This window comes from Centruroides sculpturatus, unplaced genomic scaffold, assembly GCF_000671375.1.
Source record: "Centruroides sculpturatus isolate CEXI.00-Female unplaced genomic scaffold, Cexi_2.0 scaffold501, whole genome shotgun sequence".
NCBI lineage: Eukaryota > Metazoa > Arthropoda > Arachnida > Scorpiones > Buthidae > Centruroides > Centruroides sculpturatus.
The window spans coordinates 444,658-470,405 of NW_019384766.1; the positions used below are offsets into that span (position 1 = coordinate 444,658).

The following is a 25,748-nucleotide window of genomic DNA, read 5'->3' on the forward strand; positions in this document are numbered from 1 at the left end:
AAGTGTCCGGATTACCGAAAATAATTACATATTTCGCATTGTTTTGCTAGCAGTAACTTACAATATTCTCTACTCCAACTGTTCGAACAGAACTGCTCACATAAAACACACGAAATGTGTGTCATCGAGTAAGAATTGGATGGGGAGATTCACATCGTGACATGCTTCTGTGCAAGCAGACACGTAACGGGGACGGGTACCTTGACGGGAGGTGCGTCGGACTACTGAGCATGTTGGATTAAAAAACGTCGAACTATAGAGGGACAACTGTAGTTGGATTTTTTTAAGATAAATATTACAAGCAATATTTTATTTTATGATATAAGCTTCTGTTTTTTCATCTGTGAATATAAGCACTCCACTGAAACATTCACAGTTCCTGAGGATCAGTGGACCATAGGTTGTAAATAATACTGCATGACATGAATTATCTCAGGTAATTCAGGTCAGGCAGTATTATTCAACCTGTTTTGATACCCATTGTTTTGCATTACCTGAATTATATGAGGTAATTCAGGTCATGCAAAATCCCATTTTTTGTTCCTTTCACATAAAAGTACATTTTATTATTCCCACTATAGAACATTTATATTTGAAGTTTTATTAAAAATGTCAATGTTCTATTAAAGTGATTGAGATATTATTTCAAATAAACTACATACTAGGAGTTTGGATTCACATTTGACACACAAATTCCAAGAAGAAAAATAGCAAACAATGTTAGATATTTTCTGATCATTTTCAATCACTTAACTTTATTATGAAAATTTTAACAAGTGCTAAAATTGATTATCATTTCAACAAGTGCTAAAATTGATAATTGCTACTATTGCTAACTGATATAGTGTAATATTCTATATACAGTTGAACCTATCTGAAATATGTTTATCTGAAAAACTTGTATCTTGAAATCCAAACAAAAACATCTGAGATGTAAAAAATTTCATAAAGTAAAAAACTTATGACAATTTAGACAACAGTCAAAAAAATTTTTTAGGAATTTTCCTTTGGTCAAGATAAGCTTGGCATTTGGAAGTGAAATGTAGAAAATAATGATACAGATAAACTTTGCATTTTTAAGCAATACCCACAAGATTTTTATTTTTATTAAAAGAAAACACCTTAAAAAACTTTGACTGTCATCTAAATGGTCATGTTTTTACTTAGCAAAATTTTTTTACATCTCAGATGTTTTTGTTTAATAATTGTATTATTGCATCAAGACATAAGACAATGACATACAATTCAGTCAGTGCTCAGTGACTGCCACAGAAATCACCAACCAACTCACTGTTGACAAATGTACTGCCAACTGAATGCTTTCAATACTCATTTCGGTCGGTGCCAACCAAACACATTGCCAACTGACACTTTCAATATGCAGTTTAGAAAAATCCTTATAAAAAGTTTTAATTGGCATATATTTTAGCTTTTGTTATTCTGAGTAACATTTTGAATAAAATTCAATTGATTCTATGCAATTTTATCTTTATAAGCATAAAATTAAGCCATATAACTGAATTAGATATGGGAAACACCCGTAAACTTTTACCTATTGACCCAGAAGTTTTACAAGCACTTCACTGATAATGAGTAAGGCTTAAGTTTAAAAGATTTCTAGACCCAGTAGTTTTTTTCTATGAACATCTGTAGTACCGGATGAAGAATAAAATACTGCTTTTTTGGAAATTTTGCACTTTTCAATTGTTTATATCAACAACATTCTGCTTTATAGAAAACCTTGAAATTATATCTATTCTTCAAACCTGTTAACCAGAGTGGTTCCTATTCTATAGTCGCAAACATTTTCGAATCCCCTCTTGGGCTCTTCCTCAGGCTTTATTGAATAGGCCATTACTGTTCGAATTCTGCTTTATAGAATATCTTAAAATTTGCACAGAACCTAACAAAACAATTTTCTTTCAAACAGGATATTCGGAATTACTTCAGATGTTTGGAGGGCAGAGAAATTGACCCCAAAAATCAGTAACTCTGATTCCTGTATATATATAGGCAAGGTTTTTTTTTTACTTGACAGAGTAAATGCTGTGACTAATTTTTTTCATGCATTTTCAGTCTAAATTCAAAATGTTTTCCATGTTTATCACAAATTTCTAAACCTCTATATCTCAAATTATGGACTGAAATGTCAATTACAAACTTAAAACTCAGTGAGTATATTTTGATAACATAAATTGTAGTTGCCATACGATACATAATTGAAATTAGCACTGCTTTTCTCTGACTGGCTACAAGTTTGGCTTGTGCTTTGTTGCTTAAAGGAAGTCAAGCATCAGAAACTATTTATGAACTATTTCTGTTAAGGTCAGAAATGTTTTATTTATACTTAATACAGGTATGTGCTATACCTGTTATTATGAAATACCATACTTTCAATGAAACCTATTACTTTTACAGAAAATATATACAGAAACCTATTACTGTTTACTGTAGAGGAACCTCTACAAGAAAAGAGAAGAAAAAACTCTCAAGAAAAAAATTTGAGATATCTCAAGCTGTATCTCAAATTTTTTTTCTTGTTTCTGTGAGATTTGCAATACACAGGTTCAACTGTATATACTTTCTAGGTGTAAAAAACAAAACTAGATTATGTTTTTACTACAGTTGACCCCCTATAACACTGTTGATAATTCTGTTTTATATGAATTCCATGTTGTACAAGTCACTTAGATTTTACAAACACGTGATCTGTTCACAGCCCGGCACACGCATCTGTAAAATCTAAGTGACTCGTACAACATGGAATTCATATAAAACAGAATTATCAACAGTGTTATGGGGGGTCAACTGTAATTCCTTTTATTTAATTTGATTTAAACAGTAAATTAACTTCACTCTGACACCGGGGATGAAATACTAAATACAGAACCTCGAAAACATTTGTGAAAGGAAGATTTTTTCACACAAAATTACACCGGTAACAGGTTCCGTATTTAGTATATGATTTTAAACAATTTTATAAAGCAAAAACACTAATAAATAACATGTAATAAGAAATAAAAAAAATTAATCTTAATAAAAATTCTATTTTTAAGATATATACTTATCAAACAAATTATTAATGCAATAATTATTATGAGAAATACATTGAATTTCCTACCTGACAGCACACATTTTAATTTCCTCATTAACATGCTGTTCCCTTTGTGTAATTTCATTATGACGTTTATTTACAGTTGTACGGGCATTTTTAATGTAAGCTTGCTTTTCTTTAATTTTAGTTAACAACGTTCCTAAATACAACTTTTCATCTTCGCAAGCTTTTGACAAAAATTGGTATCTATGATCTTGATGTTCAAGAAGTTGACAATCTCTGCATGTCACTTTATCACAAGATTCACAATACAGTTTTAACTGTTCCTATAATTTAACAATAAATTTGAAATGTTAAAATCAAATAATGAAAATAATCATTACTTAATTATTTTAATATTTTTATAAAATGAAAACATCTGACATTACACTTTTAAATTTAAAGAACAGCTCTTTGAAGTGGATATTCAAGCTATCATATTATATTGTTTCATTTAAGCATGTAGATTAAAAAAATTTCAAAAAAGTCAAGTTTTAAAAAAAATAATAAGACCAATAAATAAACACTGCATAATATAATAATGATATGTAATATTTATCATATCTATCATTCTATTAGGAAAAAGTGAATAATAAATAAAACATTTCCTGACTTTAATTAAAATAATTTTCTGTAGTTTTATAATTGTATCATTTTAAAAATTATTATATATTATAAATATTGGAAATTGTTTAATATATCATAAAACAACAATTTTAATGTAACTTATTAATATAAATATCATATGAAGTTATTTATGCCAGGCAACTAGTCATTTATGTTCTAAGCAACTAATAAAAATTAATATAATAATTTGTCTACTTTATAGTTATTGAATACATGAAATTTTTCAAACATTTTTGTTTTTTTCAATAAATGATCCATTAAAAAATTACTTTAGCCACCACGAAGCTGGTAAGATCATAAATGACATCACAAATGCAAGAAAACTAAATATCTTCCTACACTTAAAGTGGTAGGCAAATCGTTTTTGTAACACAATCTTTGAACTATCACCACATGCTGTTGTCATAACTTTAAAACTGTTTCTTTTTCATTACTACTGCACTAAGATTCTTGTTGAATGAATGTTGGAAAAGTTTATGGTTTCTTGGTACCAAAAGTTTAATTCCAACAATAAGACAGAAGTTTAATAACATTAATATGTATGACGACAAATCGTAATGGACAACAATAGATAAATAAATAATGAACTTACTGGATATTGTATAACTAAAAACATAACACCTTATTAATCCAGCAATATTTAATAATATAATAATAACGTTTGACTGTTTTAAACAGCCTTCATCAGTTAAACTATTTCAAACTAAAAGAATGCTAAAAATAGAATACAAGCTTTTAAAAACTCAAATTCCAACGTAAAATGCAGTCGTATAATAAAAACGTACAAAAATTGCGCATACGAATCTTATCGGAATAAAATAAATAAAAATACATATAATCTAATTTTTTTGCCGCAATAATGCCTATTATAAGATTACCATTATGTGCTATGGTAAAATGATTTCCATGCGGTGGATATACAATCCGCATCCCTGTGGTTAATACAGCCCGTGTTAATGTGGGCTTTGTATATTTCCAACTTCTCAAGATACTTTAGCGCCTGCTTGTTATTCGTGGCCCTGATGATAGAGGCCTTGTCCCAATGCACGTCGACTTCCTGTTCTTTAGCGAAAGCCGCGAGTACAGTGCTATCCAAGCCCTTAGTGATGGAGTATTTATGTTCTTTAATTCTCTGCATTAAATGTCGTATAGTTGCACCAACGTATAAAAGATCCGAGTTAAATCGGCGATCCTTTAAAGGTATAGCATATACACCCGTTCTAGTATTCTGGTTTTCTTTTTTCTTGTCGTTTCTTAATAATCTATATATCGTAGGATTACGCCGATATACCATTCTTATGTTATTGTTGCTGGCCAATTTCTTCATCAATGTGTGCAAGAAAGGAAAATAATTAAGGACTACTTTTCTTCTTTCATTCGTAGTTAGAAGTTGTCGTTTTGTTGGTTTCTGAAACTTATTAAAAAGCCCTTCAATTTCTCTTGCTCGATAACAATGCTGTAAAGCTGTTGTACGAATGTAATTTAATTCTTTATATGTATCATAAACACTGGTACAATGTGTGTATGCACGCTTGATCCATGCACAAAATGCCGCATGTTTAAAATTCCTAGGATCGAAAGAATTTTTCGGAATAATAATAGGCTGATAACTCGGTTTTTTATAAATGTCTGTCCATATTTCACCCTCTTTGCATGTGATTGAAAGATCAAGAGAATTTACATTATAAGTACTTTCTTGGTCCAATGATAATGTCAGACCATACGGGTATTCGTTGATCTTATTAAGAAATTCTCGAGTGCAACCATCATTCCTCCAGATTATGAAAACATCATCTACGTATCTTGCGTATAAAATGATGTCATTTTGAAATAAGGAAAGAACTTTGTTTTCCAAACGACGCAAAACCAATTCACAAAATAGCGGACATATGGCTGCCCATTGGGACCCCTCTTCCTTGCAAATATGTCACTCCTTCAAAGACAAAAAACTACTACGTTGTCGTATAGTTGCACCAACGTTTATACGTTGGTGCAACTATACGACATTTAATGCAGAGAATTAAAGAACATAAATAATCCATCACTAAGGGCTTGGATAGCACTGTACTCGCGGCTTCCGCTAAAGAACAGGAAGTCGACGTGCATTGGGACAAGGCCTCTATCATCAGGGCCACGAATAACAAGCAGGCGCTAAAGTATCTTGAGAAGTTGGAAATATACAAAGCCCACATTAACACGGGCTGTATTAACCACAGGAATGCGGATTGTATATCCACCGCATGGAAATCATTTTACCATAGCACATGATGGTAATCTTATAATAGGCATTATTGCGGCAAAAAAATTCGATTACAGTCGACCCCCGTATAAGATCATTGATTATTCCGTTTTATATGAATTCCATGTTGTACAAGTCAATTAAATTTTACAAATACATGAGCCGTTCACAGCCCGGTACACGTATTTGTAAAATCTAAGTGACTCGTACAACATGGAATTCATATAAAACGGAATAATCAATGATCTTATACGGGGGTCGACTGTAATCGAATTTTTTTGCCGCAATAATGCCTATTATAAGATTACCATCATGTGCTATGGTAAAATGATTTCCATGCGGTGGATATACAATCCGCATTACTGTGGTTAATACAGCCCGTGTTAATGTGGGCTTTGTATATTTCCAACTTCTCAAGATACTTTAGCGCCTGCTTGTTATTCGTGGCCCTGATGATAGAGGCCTTGTCCCAATGCACGTCGACTTCCTGTTCTTTAGCGGAAGCCGCGAGTACAGTGCTATCCAAGCCCTTAGTGATGGATTATTTATGTTCTTTAATTCTCTGCATTAAATGTCGTATAGTTGCACCAACGTATAAACGTTGGTGCAACTATACGACAACGTAGTAGTTTTTTGTCTTTGAAGGAGTGACATATTTGCAAGGAAGAGGGGTCCCAATGGGCAGNTTTTACGTTGGAATTTGAGTTTTTAAAAGCTTGTATTCTATTTTTAGCATTCTTTTAGTTTGAAATAGTTTAACTGATGAAGGCTGTTTAAAACAGTCGAAAACGTTATTATTATATTATTAAATATTGCTGGATTAATAAGGTGTTGTGTTTTTAGTAATGGACAACTTAACCAGATTAGTCTTCTCTAACAGATAATCAATATTGTTTGGTTTTTACAACCTACCCTTCTTCCCTATTCTTATTTTAAGCCAGTCTTTATTCAATGGTTACAGTCAAATGGTTATGGATGATGCCATCCATTATTTAGAGTGTCCGAATGGATATTAACCAAATTTCCCATCAACTGCTCTTCTGACAGCAACCTACTCTGTGGAAAATCCAACACTCCGCACCTAAGAAAACATGGACTAAACAGGTTGAGGAGGACCTCAGGAACCAATGGCTTGATCTGAGACAGGCGAAAGCGGTGGCCATGGATCGAGGGCATTGGAGGGGCATTGTAGAGAAAGCTTGACTTCCTGCAGCACCCACAGCAGCATACTGGTTGCGCGGATGCCCGCAACCAAATGCCAACTAGGGACAAAAGAAGAAGAAGAATTTAGAGTGTCCACTATATATAGAGGTAAATATTATAGATGTCCTATTTGAAGGGTCTGGGGATTGTAAAAATTCTGTTAAGTAGAAGTGTCTGCTACTTGGGAGTGTGCATTAATGATGGTTTCACTGTATATATATATATATATATATACACAGTGAAACCATCATTAATAATATATATATATACATACATATACATACACAGTGAAACCATCATTAATGGACACTTCCAAGTAGCCTCTACTTAACAGACATCTTTACAATCCCAAATAAACAATACTACTTCCAACACACACCATATCTTCAACCAACTTACTTCTAGAATAACCAAAACGGTGCTTACTTCACTTTAATTTGTTTCACTAACGTTTTCGAACCTTTTGGTCCTTCTTCAGGTGAAAAATGGGCAAAATCCGTTAAGATTCGATTTGAAACTATCTTTTTTTAAAAGAATTCCGAACATCGAATCTCTCCGAAATTCGTGCAATCGTCGTCATCCTTTGCGCATGCGTCGTTGTGAGCCTATGTTTCCTCCCGTTATGTGTCATATATCAGGGTTTACCACGCTACTGATAATGATATTTCATCTTTGCTGTTTATACAATTGTTACCCTGAGTTGCCTTGTGTATAAAAATCGCTTCCATCAAGCGCAAAAATTGTGTTTGGTGCGTGGTGTATATTATCTTTGCTTGCTCAAATAACGGTTGTATCTCAGGGTCCGTAGTGTACTGTGCTAAGGTGGTTGTCAGCCTCTTGTGGAGGATATCAGCTTTATGTTCCTTAATCCTCACTCCTAAAGATCTCTTTGTGGAGCCGATATATAACAATTCTTCATTGCATCTGCAATCCCTAATTGGGATGCTGTATACTCCAGCCATCATGTCTTGTTGCAGAGTATCTTTCGCATTACTAAGCAGTCGAAATAATGTAGGACCTCTTCTAAATACGATGGAAACTTGTCTTTTCTTAGCTATCTCTTTATATAGTTTCTCCAAATACGGATTATACGTTATAGCCACTCTTTCCTTCTGTTCTTTCTCTAGTGTTTCCGGACGATCTGTTCTTTGCGGATGAATCATTTTTTTGGCTAATGTAGTTACCAGTTCACTATACCCATGCCGTTCAGCAATACTTTTAAGTATGTTTATTTCTGTTTTAAATGCATGTGATGTCGAAGAGTGCGTATAAGCCCTTTTAACCAAGGTGTTGAATGCCTCTACTTTGTATTGCTTCGGGTCACTTGATCCTACCGGAATGTATAATTGTTCTACTAGCGGTTTTCTGTATACTTCCGTGCTGATGGTCGAACCTTTAACCTTGATGCTGACATCAAGAAAATGAACCTGGGTGTAGCTCTCTTGTTCAAGACCCAGCGTCAATCCGTAAGGGTTGTTATTAAACAATGCTAATAATGCCGGCATATCAGGCTTACAGCTCCATAGTATGAGTATATCGTCCACGTACCTTTTATACATAATTATATTGTGTAGGTGGTCAGGAAGTATTTTATCCTCCAAGGAGTCTAATCACCATTTCACACAGGTCTCCCGAGATTGGGCTCCCCATTGGTACACCCCTTCTTTGTTTATATACTGTGCCTTTAAATTGAAAGAACGAGTTATAGCACAATAAATGTGCCAACTCCAAAATTTGATGGTGGTAATTACTATCTTCTACTATTTTAGAAGTAAAAAGTTTTACTAGTGAAACAAATTAAAGTGAAGTAAGCACCGTTTTGGTTATTCTAGAAGTAAGTCGATCTTTACAATCCCTTTTTACAATTAGTTAATATGCTCTCACTTATAGTTCAGGAAACACTCATTAAATATACAGGTACAGATCCCTCACTAAATATACAGGTACAGATCCCACACATAATTTTATTCTATTGTATATTGATTAGATGTCATTTTTACATTAAATTGATTAGATGTCAATTTTTACATTAAATCAATTTAATCGATTCTTAGAAAATGAAGAACATATTTAAAATTTGATTTATAATTAATTCAGATAACAATTTTAATTTTTTAAACTTCAGTTAAGCTACCTAAAGATGATAGGCAAACAAAAAAAAGTATAGTTCTAATACCAGTAGATTAAGACAGTTCTAATACAAATTTTAAAAAAACATTGAATATATTTCTAATAACAATTTCATCTTATTTGAAAATTATTGTTATAATTTACATGACAAAATAATATATTTACTTGTCTGTGTAAAGGGCAAAACAGATATTTCTGAGCAAGTCCAGTAGTCCGTTCACCTTCCATATCTTCTTTTGGACGGATAGCATGATCTTTAGTAACACGAACACGCTGATGAGCTTGAATGCAAGCTTCACATAACCATTCTTGACATTCTACACAAAATCCAGATGCCAAAGCACTATCTTCACAACTTGTACAAGTAAATATTTTTGATTCTTCTGTGTTTCCAACACTATCAGATGATTGAGATAAACACTCCAGCAAAAACAGATGATCTATCACATCAGAATGCTTTATTTCTTGACTGCAACAGGGACAGACATCTGGTTTTAAAGAAGGAACTACAAAATTTTATTAAAAAAAATAATCAGTAAAGTTTCTAATTAAGCATATCATCATAATTTCATTTAAAATTAATTATGGATTAGTCAATATATTTTACAAATTTTATTCGATTGTATACAGTAAAATATTTTGGTATAAAGTATATGTTATATAAAATTTAAATATGCTTAATAAAATAATTCATATTATATTGAAAACATTTTTATTTTTAAAAATAAAAGGCACAAAAACCATATGCAAAGTTAGGAAGTCTGATTATGAATATTAACTAAACTTTATATTATTTATACTGTACCTTATTATATATCACATATCGCTATATTAGCTATTATAATTAATTTTTAATTCAATAAAATTTAATTGCTATAAATGTCTTTGCATCATAAATGCTTGAAATTGTTTTTTCCTCAGATTCTAAGATATATTAATTTTTATTTACATAGAATTTTCTCTTTTTTGAGTAAATTCTATCTTTAATTAACACAAAACTCATTATTAAGTCAAGTTTTTATTAACATTTGAAAAGTCGAACATAACACTGATATTTATTAAAGATAAAATGATTTATGCTTTATAGAAGTACAGCAACACTTTCATGAGAAATGTTTCCAATCCAAAAAATTAAATAAAATTTTAATAAGCATTTTATGTTCTCAAAGCATAAAATTCTACAATTTTTAAAATAAATTATCAAGGAATCATGATTTCAACATTACTGATAATCAAACAATGCTAAAAAAAAAATAATAATAATAATAATTCTCCTGTTACCACCTGGTCACCACCTGGTTGTGGACTATCCCACTATGACCAGGTGGTGACCAGGTGATAATTTCACTTATCCATAGAGCAATGCAGGCTGGAGCACAAGCTCCTAATAGGGACACCCATGCCAGTAAGGTCTATGGGGAGAAATGAAGCTAAGAGTGATCACATCCACATTCTGTGGAAATATTTATCATGGTAGAAACCAAATCAAAGTGTGATATGTCACCTGGATTAACAAGGTCTGCATTCGTGGGTTAGGCAGAGGCTCACATTTGAAAAATAGGCCTCAGTCTCCCTTAGTTACCGATAGCAAAAGCAGCATTAAATTTGAATACATAATACAGGGGTGCACAACCTGCGGCCTGCAGGCCACACAGCCTCTTTCAATGTTTATGTGGCCCATGGACTGTACAGGCCAAATCCCTTCTTTTGAAGTTTCTAAGTGTAGAACTTTCTCCCTTTCACAAAGTCATTAGCACCCAACTGTTTTATGACTTTCCCTGAGGTGAGAAATGGAGGGGTTGTTCTATAAATAAATCTATTTCTAGCTAACACTTTCTGGTTTAGATATCGAATATTTTAAGTCTAATACATAGTATTATAATGATTTTTTGAAGAATCAAATAGAATAAAATGATGTTAGAACGTCAATTTCAATGTTATTAGGAAGTTTCTATTTTGGCAGGAAATTTTCAATTTTATGCTTCGGAAAAATGTCGTCTGGTCCGTATGCCCTACCAGGCTTCATCTTTATTAGTGCACTCTCGATCTCTTCTTTGGTAATTGGATGCACAGGTCCAGCCGTGGCAGGCAGTTCTGTGATAGGTGGATGTGGAAACTCCTTGGTGGAAATCTTCTCAAAGTAACCCCGCCATCGCTCCAACACAGCTTGTCTGTCGATAATCAGCTTGCCACATTTGTCGTTGACGCAGTGAAATTTCTCGATGTCTTGCGTTCACTGGTGATGGCTTTTGGCAAGTCAGCAGGAGACACTCACCATCTTGCCCATCAAGCTGTTCATAGATTTTCTTGTAGTGCGCCACTCAGGCTACAGCAACAGCTTTCTTAGCATTTCTGGCGTCTCGGTATATCTGCCAGTTCTGTGGAGTCTTGTTGTTGAGGAAGGCATGGTAGAGCTTTTTCTTTCCATGGACTTTTGATTTGACATCTGTCCAGAGCCAATTTTCCCGCTTTACAAAGCACTGACCTGGGATAATACGGCCAAGTGTCAAATGGGCAGCCTCTTGGATAGACCGTCTTGCCTTCTGCCATGTCTCCTCAACAGTTGTTATATTTTGGAAGATGAATATGTGCAATGGTCTCTGCCTCTCTGCCACCCAGTTTCCACCACTTGATGTGTGGTGGGCCGGCTCGATCTTCATCAGGCAGTTTCGGCGGGTTGATGCGAAGCATTGCGATGACGGGTCGGTGTTGTGCAGCCACTGTCTCATATGGCATGACCTTTGCGTCAATGACAGAGTGTAGGTCAAGTCGTCGGACTAAGACACAGTCGATCTGTGACATTGTGTATCCACTGTAGAAAGTGGGCCGTTGTGACAGTCGTTTCTTGAACCAGGTGTTGGTGAGGACAAGATCATGGGAATCAGCAAGGTCAAGCACGCATTCACCATCGTCATTGCATTGACCAAAGCCCCAGCCACCATGACATCGGCTTCTATCAGCAGTCTCCCCAACATGGCCATTGAAGTCATCACCAACAATGACGTAATCTGTAGTTAGCACATTACGCATCTGGTCGTCAAGCAGCTGCCAGAATGCATCCTTCTTGGACTCCAGTCGCCCAGTTTGCAGCGCATAAGCAGTAAAAGCATGGATAGTCCTGTGCGGTGTCACGATGACAATCTTCATGAGACAGTCATTGTATTGATGGACTGATTGAACTGCATTACAAATTCGTTCTGAGATGGCGATGCCTACGCCACTGTGGAGTGTGAGGGCTGCCAAAGTAGATCAGCTTGTAGCCATGTTCCTTCCGCTCTTGCTCCATGTCACATGACTTTTCCCCACTCCATCTGGTTTCCTGTAGTGCGCAAATGTCTATGTGTCGCCTCCACAGGGCCGTGCAACAAACTCGCACCTTGCATACATCATACCAACATTGAGCATCGCCACCCTCATCTGTTCAATATCTTTCCCTTCTCATATTTTGTGTTGTTGTTTTCAGGTTTTCTGGACTAGCTTGCTTGCGTCCAGACACTGTCCCTGCATCCAGAGCCCTTGCAAATTTTTTGGCTGGGCCAGGCCATACCCTGCCACGTTGACTACGGTATACGCCTTAGCATTATCTGTATCCTGGCCAAATATGGGTATCAAGTTTCATGTAATTTTTTTACCAAAATTATTACTTATCATTCTATTTTTGTATATATCCTAGATGTAACAAGTGTATCATTGAACTCAAATTTCTGGAAGCAATCAAATATTAGCTAAACACTGAAAATTGCAAAGTTTACAATAGATGGAGCTAGAAAAAATCCATTACTCGAGTTATGAATCCACTAAAAGAAGGTAAAATTATATTGATTTGGTGAAACCTGAGAAAAAATCCATTGTTCCACAATCCATTAAAACAAGATTCTACTGTACATCAATAATGTAAAACAATATATCAAAAATATAAAAATACACTTCCAGATCTAATAATTTCACCAATTCTTTTCAGCTAAGACTTAAAATGTTCTCAAGTCTCCATTATCAGAATTTTAATCTTTCTAAAACTAACTTTCAAACTTTCTTCTACTATCACCTCTATTTGCTGTCATTAAGAGGTACAGAACAACTAAAATCAGTTCTACAAAAATATATACAGTAGAACCTCGATTATCCAGATTAATTGGGGATGAAGGGAGTCCGGATAAGGAAAAATTCAGATAATCGAAACAAATACTTTGTCTTGTAATGATAACACAGGTCAACAAAAAAAAAAATTTTTTTTTGGTGCCTAGGATTTTAGAACTGATTTTAGCTATATTTGGGTCGCTGAATCCAAATATGAAATCAGTTTTTCTCTATCAGCTCTACTTTTTTAGTATCAGGTCTGTAAATCTTGTACAGAACATTTACGACAGTGGACTAATGGGAAAAGAAAAAGTCTGAAATTTGGCGTACCAATGGTTTGGAGAGAACCCAAAAATCACTTTGATGACTGTTATTTCTGTCTAGTAAATATTAATGGAATCAATCGTAACAACTGTAGCAAGTGGACTTATCCTGATTTAGTCTCTGCAAGACGCCCGGTCCCTCACTCACAGGAAGTACCAGTTCCATCATTTCACCAGCTACCAGAGCTCTGTGAGGACGAGTATCCCTCTGATCCTAATGAAGGTGACTGTGATTACGAGAGAATGTCATCAATTCCTCAATGTTTCAACCAGGATGAGTTAAATGACCTCACCAGAGATCTTAACCTGCCAAAAGAAGCTTCTGAATTATTGGCTTCTGGGTTGAAGGAGAAAAATTTACTGGAGCAAGGAACCAAAATTACCTTTTACCGTACAAGAGAAAAGGATCTGCTACCCTTCTTCTCAAGAAGATAATTTTGTGTTTTGTCACGAAATTAGAGGACTCTTGGAAAAAATGGGCCTTCTTGAATATTTTTCAGATGATTGGCACCTATTTATTGACAGCTCAAAACGAAGTTTGAAATGTGTCCTTCTACACAATGGGAACAAATACGGTTCAATACCAATTGCTCACTCAACGAAAATGAAAGAAGAATATAACATCATAGCTCTGGTCTTGGAAAAGATAAAGTATCGTGAACATCAATGACTTGTAATTTGTGTAGACTTAAAAAATGGTAAACTTTCTCCTTGGACAGCAAATTGGCTACATCAAATATCCTTGCTTCTTGTGCCTCTGGGATAGCAGAGACAAAACACACAACTGGATTAGAAAAGAGTGGCCTAAGAGAGAAAACATGGACGTTGGAGAAAAAAAATGTCATTAACGACCTCTTAGTTGAACAAGAGAAAATCATCTTTCCTCCACTGCACATCAAGCTAGGCCTAATGAAGCAGTTTGTAAAAACTCTTAATAAGAATGGATCATGCTTTGCATATATAGGGGAAAAAATGCCTCAGTTAAATATAGTAAAAATTAAAGCAGGAATATTTAACCGCCCACAAATAAGACAACTCATTAACGATCTTGCCTTCGTAAATTCGATGAATGAAGCTGAGCGAAAAGCCTGGACTTCATTTGTTGCAGTTGTCAGAAATTTTCTAGGCAAACGCAAAGCTGAAAATTATGTTGAACTGGTAAACGAGACGCTTAACAGTTTCAAATCCCTTGGGTGTAATATGAGTATTAAGGTGCACTATTTACACAGTCACTTAGACCATTTTCCTGAAAATTTAGGAGACACCCGTGAAGAACAAGGTGAAAGATTTCACCAGGATATTAAAACTATGGAGGACCGCTACCAAGGAAGATGGGATATGCATATGATGGCAGAGTTTAAAAAGGGATTGCTCCAAAATACATTCACGAAAGTCACGGAAAAGAAGCTTTCTCAATGTGTAACTGTTTAGTTTTATTGATGACTTTTTCCTCTATCTTTGTATAGAATAATATTTGCATAATATAATAATAAAAATTCCGTGTTTAGTTTTTTCACTTGATCCATGGATTTAACTTAAGATATTGAAACATATATTTTGCTAAAGTGCTATATCTTAAAAATTAGAGCTCCTAGGCAAAAACTAATGCCATATTTGAATTCAGGACATCAAATTCATATGAAATCAGTTCAAAATACCTGGGCACCAAAACCACTGTTGACCTGTGTAATACAACACGTTTTCTTTTCGATGACATATCGGTAATATTAAAAATAAATACTGTATTTAAATCATGATCAAATTTTCAAGAAACAAATGTTCGTATTGAATTTGGACTACTACTGACCAACGCTAACAGACTACCTATTGTTTAAAAGGCCCTCTGGTGACGCAAGAAGACAGATTTTATAAAATAAAAAGCAGTTGCATTTTTATGAATAAAAATTTGACAAACTATTTATCATTTTATGATGAGTAAAATTTTTTCGTCGCGTTTATGGCTTTTAAGTAATGCCGCAAACCTTCGAAACGCGAGGCCTTCGGACCACGAGGCATAGGCGGTGGCCCACATGCCCATGCTTACGCCGCCCTTGGTCATAGAAATGATTTAATTTGGAAATAAATTATTTATAAATACGTATGTCTAGTTATATTTTTATTACGGCACAAAATATATTTAAAAGTTTACGGCCACTGTACCGTGTGAGATGTTGTTGAAACAAAAAAAGTTATGTATCACGTACTGACATAAACAGTATCGTAATTCGCCAAGTGCAAATCAGCAAATTCGTAAAATTTTTGTTTATTTTGAACAATCCGGATAATCGAAAATCCAGATAATAGAGGTCCGGATAATCGAGGTTCTACTGTATTTATATAAATTATAAATATATAATTCTTACATTTTTATACTTAAATTGGTAAATTTCTTTGCAATTAAATTCAAAAATATAGAAAACCATCAACTTATAACAGATCACTAGTCATCTATAAAATATTAAAAAGCAATAAATACAACACTAATAAAGTTTTAAATAGCTACACATGCCAAATATTAATAGAAAAAGAAAGTATAATATAAAAATAAAGACAAATCTGATACTATAGGGCAGTGTTCCTCAACCGGTGTGCCGCGGCACACTGATGTGCCGTCACATGGTGAAAGGTGTGACGTGAACTTTTACATATTCTGTTAATTTCAAATTTTATTTATATATTTTTATCACAGTTGTTGTGTTTCTTATACTTGTATTTCATTCTCTGCCACAGCACTGATGAAATAAGATGATATTTGTTTATTCTTTATTACAAGCCACACATTTTTATGTATTCTAAGAAATTATATGTAAAAAAAATTGCTCACAGGTGTTGATGTCTGCTTAATAACAATAATAATAGGTTAGTGGCATTACGTAATTCTATTAATAATATCATATCATACGTTTTTGAGGGGAATAACATTTTGGTGTGCCGTGTTGAGTCATGGGTGTGCCGCAAGTAGAAAAAGGTTGCAGAACACTGCTATAGGGGACACACAAACTCAGAAAAAAGATTAGGACATAAAAACCCGAGTTGTGTTTTTCCCTACAGTCAGCTTTAACTTTATTTTTATGTTATACTCTCTTAACTTTTATTTTATATTTTTCTTAATTTTATTTTTATTTGTACTTTGTTAATCTTATTTTTCATAATTTATTTAATTCGTGTAATTTTAAATTTCTAGTTAGAATACAGGTAACCCCCGTATAACACGGCACTTCTATAGCACGGATTCATTCTAACACAGTTCGAGAATTGGTACCATCCCCCGTATAACACGGTACTTTTATAGCATGGATTCACTCTGACACGGTTCGAGAAATGGGTAAAACCCTCGTACAACATGAAATGTAATAAATTTTTACGTACTTAAGTACTAATAGTTCACGAAAATAATCATTTTCGTGAACTATTAGTACTTCAGTGTGTAAATTTTCTTTTCTCATCTCCATACACATGGTCCTTTGTGAAAATTGTTTCAATTTTGCCAGATCTTGACGCTTCTGCTTCTGGTGTTGCCAGATGTTTTTCCGTTATTCCATAAGTGCTTAGCACCATATAAGGAAATTTATAAAGATCTTTTAACTAGAAGCAAGCAATCTAAAATTACATACACTTTTTGCAAAAGGTAAAGCATGAATCTGAAAATAATGCAGAAAAATGCTCAAAGGATAACAATAACTTGCCAAAAATAAAATGCTCTCGGTTAATAGTGCTTTTAGTGATGACAAAGAAAACATTGTTTAATTTAACATATTAATTAATTAATATGTATCACTTAAGAAAATTTTAATAAAGATATTTATCTTAATTCTAAAAATATAGTAGCATGTTTTTTAATTTTTGGAACCTAACCCTCTTTTTCGTACTAGTTTTTTGTTTCACATAACACGGCAATTTTTTGGAACGTAACTACCGTGTTATACGGGGGTTACCTGTACTTCAAATGTAAAAATTTGAACCAAATGTTTGCTTTGTGGAACATTTGCTTAAACTATAAACCTGATGATGGCCTATGATAGTAGGTTGAAAACATTTGTTAATAAAGAATTTTCTTTGCAAATGCTCAGGTGTTGTAGTAAGATTGCATATCAAATAAAATATTACAATTACAAACTCAAAATCACAAAACAGTCATATTTATAAGAACATTTCTAAAAATGTTTAAATTTGTGGATAAAAAGCATAAAAATTCAGCAACAAGTTATATAACTTTCCTGTTAAAAAAGTAAAAATTGTATTTTAAATTATTAAATTAAAAAATTAAATTATCGCAACATTTTATTGATTTGTACATAATACAATTATTTATGAACCAATCAGAAAAAGGTGGCAAAAAGGTGTACTTTCTTTAAATCTATGCTTGTTTGGTGCAATTTTGGAAAAAATATAACATCATGGATGCCATAGGCAATATCGGCTTAACTTGGTAAGAATTAACTGATAAATGCATGGACAAAGTGTAGACGAAGCTATGGATGAAGGTATCCAAAAATTGCAAAGAAACAAGAATTTCAGAAAAGTCAGAACCTTCGTCACAAAAAATGAATGATTAACATAGAAAAAAAATGAACTAATTAATATATTTCAAAATTGAAAAATATGACTATAGAAACTAAGTTTCAGTCCTTCTGTCTACTTACAGTCGACCCCCCCTATAACACGGGTTCCTATAGTTCGGATTCCTATATGATGGCGAAAAAATTGTGACGGTATCCGTACAAACATGGTAAAACAACTCCTATAATTCGGTAAAACGTCATCGGGCTGCTGAACTACTTTCCACTGTCCAGCACCATGCTACGGAGAGTTGAGGCGGGTAAATTGAGTTTACTATCGTCTGTACAGTATTAATAAATTATATATAAATTAGGTACTGTACATATAATTGTATATTAACTTAATTTATTGTAACTTTATTATAATTATATATATATACTTTCTGCCATCCAGCACCACGCTACGGAGAGTTTAGGCGAGTAAGTTGAGTTTACTATTGTCTGTACAGTATGTAAATTAGGTACCATAAGTCTAATACAGCACTAATTTTATACATTTCTTGTGAAAGAAACATTTCTTATTCAATGGCCATAAAAATTATTTATATTAATGATGTCTCCAAAATTCAACGAAGTTTTCGCAGAAAAATAACTTATCAGAAATTGCGCCTGCCATTTGGTGTGCTGCTCCGCGACGAAAACAAGCTTAAGCAATGGCGACGTTGAACGGTGCACACTCGGTAAGTAATTCTACAATTTTTTGTTTATAGCATAGTTTATACGGATTATTCCCAAAAAAATATACGTGTTTTGGAAATGTTGAGTCAAATTAGTCTAGGAATTGATTAATTTTATGGAAGAAAACCTTTCAAACAGCCATAGTCCATAAACTTCACACGTGTCGGGCTGTGATTGGCAAGGTCTCCTAAAACATCAATTTCATAAAAAATGGAGCGTATCTACCTTCTTATAGGAGGGTCGACTGTATATCCTTTTTATTCCAGTCCAGTCATTAATTATGTATAATTAATATATTATTATACATTTCTGTATGCATATGTTTGTGTTATTTAATTTATATTATTATACAAATTAATATAAAAATGACTTAAAGTAAAATTATTTATTTTTGGTCATGTGTTCCCCTATCCCTATTTACTCTATGTTAAAGTGACCTCATTTAACACTGTTTTGTTTAGCACTTTGTCATCTAGGAACACTGTATTTATATTTATTGATAGATACTAAGCAAAACTATTGTTATAAAAGGTTAGAAGTAAAAAAGGCTTTATAAAAAGCAAAATTTAAAAAAATTGTATTTTTTTAAGGTATTTTAAAAAATACATGACAATAATTAGTTAATAATCATATTATTAGACAATTATACAATCCCATTTAATCATTCACCATTAATTAACTTGATACGGCAGACTATCTGCTGTTTCAACATGATAATTAATTTTTCTTCTGTTTTTAGGTAAGCCTTTCTGTTTATGTCTCAAGGAGTAAAGAGGAAGATGTTTTTCCCAACTGTTCTGGAGAGAACACCAAACAACTTGACACCTAAATGCAAATTCCAGCATATAATGAAGAAATAAATTTTAATGTGCAAACATTTTCAGCCATCTTTCAGAGGCCCTCGTCAGGAAAGAAAGAACTGTTTTTTTCTGTTTTGTGCATTCTTTCCTGATGAGGGCCTCTGAAAGACAGCAGAAAATGTTTGAACATTTAAAATTTATTTGTTCATTATATGTTGAAATTCACATTCAGGTGTCAAGTTGCTTGTTTAGTATACAGTTCCAGTTTGTATACCAGTTTTTTTATGTATTAGACAACATCAATTAGACCTAGAATGGTCAAAATAAGGATGATGAAGATGTTGTGGAATTATTACAAAATCAGAGCTTTGATTTAGTGGAAGGTGTTCGTTTATTATTGCATACACATGTAACAGTAAAGTGGAGGATTTTATAAGGCAACTTGAACATCTTACAGAATGGATTAAGAATGTGGATGACACACTTTTTGATTTTGAGGTCAGATAAGTTGATACTGAGGCAAGGGTGGGTGTGGTTGGGTTGGAGAAGGGGAGTTGTCTCAGTGATAATATCCACAAGAAAGTGTCGAATATGGAACAAGAGATGGATTATATGGATAATCAATGTAGAATTAATAATGTAGTTATACACAGTTTTGAGGAAGGGGCTGGAGAATCAGCAATAGACACCTTGGAGGCAGTTAAATCTTTTGTTACAAATAAGTTGAATTTACCTCTGTTGTGATATGTAGGTGCTAGACAAGTAGGTAAAAAATTTGGAGATAAGCCTAGAATAATAATTTGTCGTTTAGTTCTTTTAATGATAAATTATCATTTAAAAAGGGTGTTTTTAAATTTCGTAATTTGAATGTATTCGCAAACGATGACTTTTCACAACAATAAGGGACATTAGGTATAAGATAAGGGTGTTCGAAAGAAAAAGAAATCTGAATGTGCACATAATATTCGTTTAACTTATGATAAAGTAATTATTGATAGATTAAAATACAGATTTGATGAGGAATCAGGTAAAATTATTTCTATCTCTACATAGCAATCATTGGCCCAGTATGCCTCTATCGTGGCTTGGAATTATGCTGGTATTAAAAATAAGTCTAATTCATTTTGTCTAATTAAGTCTAATTCACTATTTGATACAAAAACATGGAATCTGATGAATCTATAATTTTCTTCCAAATTTGTGTCCAGGATAAAATGTAAGCTTTTAGTGGATTTTGTCATGTAAAAGTACATAGGTTGAGAAGTTCTTACTATAAAACTAATAATGTGTGTGTATATACCTAGAAATCCACACAAAAATCTATGTATCATGACTGAGGAGGGAGCTGTTAGGTCCAAAATGCATATCATAATAAACACATAGAAGAAAATTGTATCTCAAGGTCATTCTGTCCATTGCTGTCCAGTTTGATAAGTCTGTCTATAGGAAAAGTGCACTAGCACAAAAAATAAGAAATAAGTCAATGAACAAAAAGATCAGAATAACAAGTGGTATTTGGATATTTTTAATGAGTGGGGTTTGGTGACATATTTAATTATGGGAAAACAATTTTGTGTTACACAAACTGTGTTACTTGTATGATATAATATGCTTAAAAGAATGATGGTTCCATGTTTGGAATATTGTGAACTTTATGATTCATGTTAATTTTAATGCTTTTCACTTAGTTGCTAAATGTAAAGTGCTGATGTCTATCAGATATAAATATTTTGGTACTGATTATTCGTCAGTCCAATCTTTTAAGCAATTGTCATCATTATAAAAAATATTAATGTATGATTATTAATATGAAATTAGTATGAGATATTAATGTATGTACAATTTTATTGTTAAGATAAATAGTTAATGATAATTAACTTGTTTAGTTTATAACAGTTTTTTTTAGATCTATAGTAACCAGATTTTCCCAATGTCTGTACACATATGTAAAACTAAACATGCCAGTCTCACAAAGGCAATTTGTAATGTGAGAAACATCAAGTACTCCCATATTTGCCAACTAATTGAGCTTGAAAATAGGATTTATCTTGAAGACCCAAGGCAATTGGAAGATATAAATAGATGGGTTATACCACTAGCTGAAAAAAATAAGTGTTAAACAGAAGCAAAGGTACATTAAAAAGCTAACGTGGATCTTGAAGAAACAAAGGAAGGGTGGATATTATCCAAAACCATACATGAGATGTCATCCCATGTATGGTTTTGGATAATATACCACATAGAATAAAAGCCAGTTTAGAGAAAAGCCCAAATTTCATTCCAGGTGGAAACAACTTATGTAATTCAATCATCCCTGAAATGGAAAGGGAACTATAGGGCCTAGACAAGATGAATAAAGATTATTTTAGATGGAAAACTATACCACGAACACAGAATTATAGAAAAAAAAATTGTAAAGAATAATATAAAAATAACTAGAAGGTGGTTACAAAAGGAACAGCCAATATTTACTAAAGCCAATAAAAGCAAACACTTGGTAGTTACAAAAAATCCACATACTGTACTTAGAAGCATTAGAGAAGTATATTGAAGATACCCGATGTATAGAAGTTAATGAAAGCATCATATCATCAACATTATATAGAATAAGAAAATTATAAAACTCATTGGCCAAACATTAAATGTTCCTTAAGAAATGTAAACCATGCCCAAGAAGTCCCAGACTGTTTGCCTTTACAAAAATAGACGAAGATAAGAAGCTATTCAGACCGATGGTGGATGTTCCAAAAACGGAATGCTCCAACATATCTTTTAGAAAAAGCTTTACATAACTTCTCAAAGATCTTTTACCATAATATCAATTCAGTATAAGCAACCCTTTTGAAGTGGTTGAAGATCTACAGAACATACTTTTAACAAACAAAGAGCTTGCCATAGTCATAGACTATCAAAGCTTGTACCCATCTATTGAACTCCAGCCATGTTTTGAAGCATTTTTCACCTTTTTATACCAACAAGTTCCAGAACCAGACAGACATAGAAAAGACATGATAGAAATAGACCTAATCTGCAACTCTTCATTTTTCTCCTTCAATAACAGAATTTTTAAACAATGTAAAAGGGCACCAATGGTTATTCCTTATCACTAGCTTGCATAAAAGGCCTGATATGGGGCTACCCATTGGTAGCCCCATATCAGGCCTTTTATGCAAGCTAGTGATAAAGAATAAAGATTATTTATTTAGCATATGGCTTATACACGACAAAACAAAGCGTAACAAAATGGAGTAACACAAAACCAGAAATGAAATAGAAGAATAAGGAGCAGTAAATCTATATACAATTGTGAAATTCGAAGTTAATAAAAGCATTTAATACTTTAAAAGTTTAATAAATTTAAAATAAAAATGTCCTCAACCAAAGGAATTTGACCCTACAAAAACGAAATCTAAAGTACATGCGAGAATTATAACTCTTTTTGTTTAAATATAAACATTCTCACGAGCAAACCGTATATAGTTTACAGTTATCGGCGAAATTCGTCATATTGTTGTCATTCTAACACCATCTTTAATACCACACCTGCTAAAACAATTGATCACCTGACGAATTTTCCCACCAAAAAGATATAAAAGCCATCCTCCTTCTCCCTTCTCCGGGGAGTCGCTAATCAAGAAGTCGCCATCGCACCATCAAGATAGAGATTCGCTTCCCTCTAACCAGCCGCATCACATAATAGAAGAACTTCGATCCCAACCCTCAACTTGGATCCCGCCTTCCAGAAATTAAAGGCCTTCGCTATTTATCGCAAGAGGTATGAACGCTTTATTGTAAGCTCTCTCTCTCATACGCGAATGAGACTTACCGTGTTAAAACGTTTGTTTTATTATTTGTCTGTAATAAATTGTTAGTTTAGAAAAATGGTGTCTTTATTCGACTATGCCAACGCCTTATCGTCGACCCCTCCGACTCTCCTCCACTCGCGTAACGCGTAACTGCACGTTACTACCATCCCTGACAAGAAAGTAGGTCACAGACCAGTGGCTGGAGGGAGAGGACTCCTCTTCCCTCCCGGTGGCTCACATATTGGTGTCACAGAAGTGGGGTTTGAATCTAAAAATCCCTAGAACCCTCACACAATCAAACAATTATAAAAGTGTATAACTATTTTAGATAAAAATATTCAGATACCCAGTGGTATCTTTCTTATAAAAGGAATTATAGTGTGACATTTTAAAAAAAGAAAAGGTTGAAGTCAGAGTCACGCATTCAAATTTGCCAAAGTTAGAATCAGACTATTTGTTACTAACTTCACCACACTGTCTTAAACATCTTTGTATGTTGTGTGTTATTCATTATTTTTTCTTGGTTTTGAATATATGTATTAGTATTGTATCATATTGAAATTAGTCTGCTCACTTAAAAGTACTTAAACATAATTTTGTTAGTTATAAATTATGATAAATTTCTTTTGATTCTGATGAAACCGTGTTGTAATTTACTTTGCTTTATACAGACACAACAAAATCTGTTCATTCTTCACTCGATCTATGGAATTTGACACAGTCCATTATGTACGCCGTCTAGATGTTTGTAATTTGTACTTTTAAGTTGGCTGAGAAGGGGCTAATGCCCGAAACACAACTTGTAACTAGCGTCCAAACTGAATAAAGAGTTGAATAATCTGCCAATTGTTTGAAAGAAGTAACTTTATTGTGTCTGTATAAAGCAAAGTATGATAAATTTCTCTCAATTCCAATTACTTAAAAAGTGTCATTCTTCTGATTCTCAATACCAATTCATCATCCTATCAATGCTACAATGTGTTTAGTGTCATCATACACATTGTAGGATTTACAACAAAGAATTTCTTTGTTGTAAACAAATATATTCTCGTTATTGAATTTGATAACAAGACTACAGTATATTTGATTACTTCAGAATTGACTTCTAATTTTATATCACAAATTGGAAAGTGTTTCTTAGTCATGTATTATCAATATTAATAAAATTACCAGACTATAAAATTTCACATTTTAAAATATTCACAAAAAATTAGAACAAACACTAAAATAAATTAAAAGTGTTTTCACATTTTGTCGTTTTTACATCTTAGGAATAAAACATCTTATTGCAGAGTCACCTTTTATCTTGAAGCTCCTATCTGACTCAATATAAAAAAAAAACATTAAAAACTTTCCTCTGATTCCTTTGATGGCTGTTTTTACAAACAACCACATGTTGTGGCTAACTCAAAACGACTACAAAGCAAAATTTGTGTTGTGGCTTTCATGATATTTGACCATTATGCGTTGTAGTGATTAAGAAAAGCCATAACGCGTTCTGAACGTTAGCTGATGCAACTACGATACAGGATCATATGATGCACAGTGGTTTGTAACTTTAAAATATGGATTATAGGCTCGAAACATTTTTATATACAATTTTTAATGCCAAACAACATTAGTTCTGCAACTTTTCCTAGAAATTTAATTTTCATACTTAAAAAAATTTCAAAGAAATAAAATATATGGAGAAAAATACACATTTGTTTCTTTTGTTTTGCTAAAAAATGCTAAAGGTCTAATTACATATACTTGTAGGTGCTTGATATACTATACACTATAAAATAAAAATCAACTGCTGAAGTTTTACTTTAACAACTGTGCAACGGATTTATTATGGTTAAAATACTATATATATATATTCCCACCACACATTCTGGATGTAAACTAATAACAAGTGATGATAAGAAAATAAATAAATCATAATGAAAAAGAAAGTTTTATCTTCAATCATCTTATATATGTAGGTAACAAAATTATTCACCATATACAGAAGTTTAACTTGGTTACTTTACAACATTTAATTATTCATGCATTTTATGTTCTTTGAGCGACATTTGCATTTTTATCAATACAGTATCTTTTACAGTGACACATTATAAACCCTTGCTTACTTCCAGATGTTAACATGGATGCTGAGAGAAGTGTTAATAAAGTTGAGGGTATGTTCTGAATGTTAACAAAGTTACTCTCAAAAATTGTAAATTCATTA

General features: G+C 33.0%; 1 protein-coding gene across 1 annotated transcript in view; it reads right to left on the reverse strand.

The window, feature by feature from the left end:
- The window catches only part of LOC111628911 (E3 ubiquitin-protein ligase TRIM33-like), a 63,394-nt gene that overhangs the window by 31,247 nt on the left and 6,399 nt on the right, over positions 1-25,748 (reverse strand). The window contains exons 2-3 of the mRNA XM_023372769.1: positions 9,459-9,799; positions 3,122-3,381 (exon numbers count right to left, since the gene is read on the reverse strand). Coding sequence (XP_023228537.1) covers positions 3,122-3,381; positions 9,459-9,799 — 601 coding nt within the window. The remainder of the gene's footprint in view (positions 1-3,121; positions 3,382-9,458; positions 9,800-25,748) is intronic.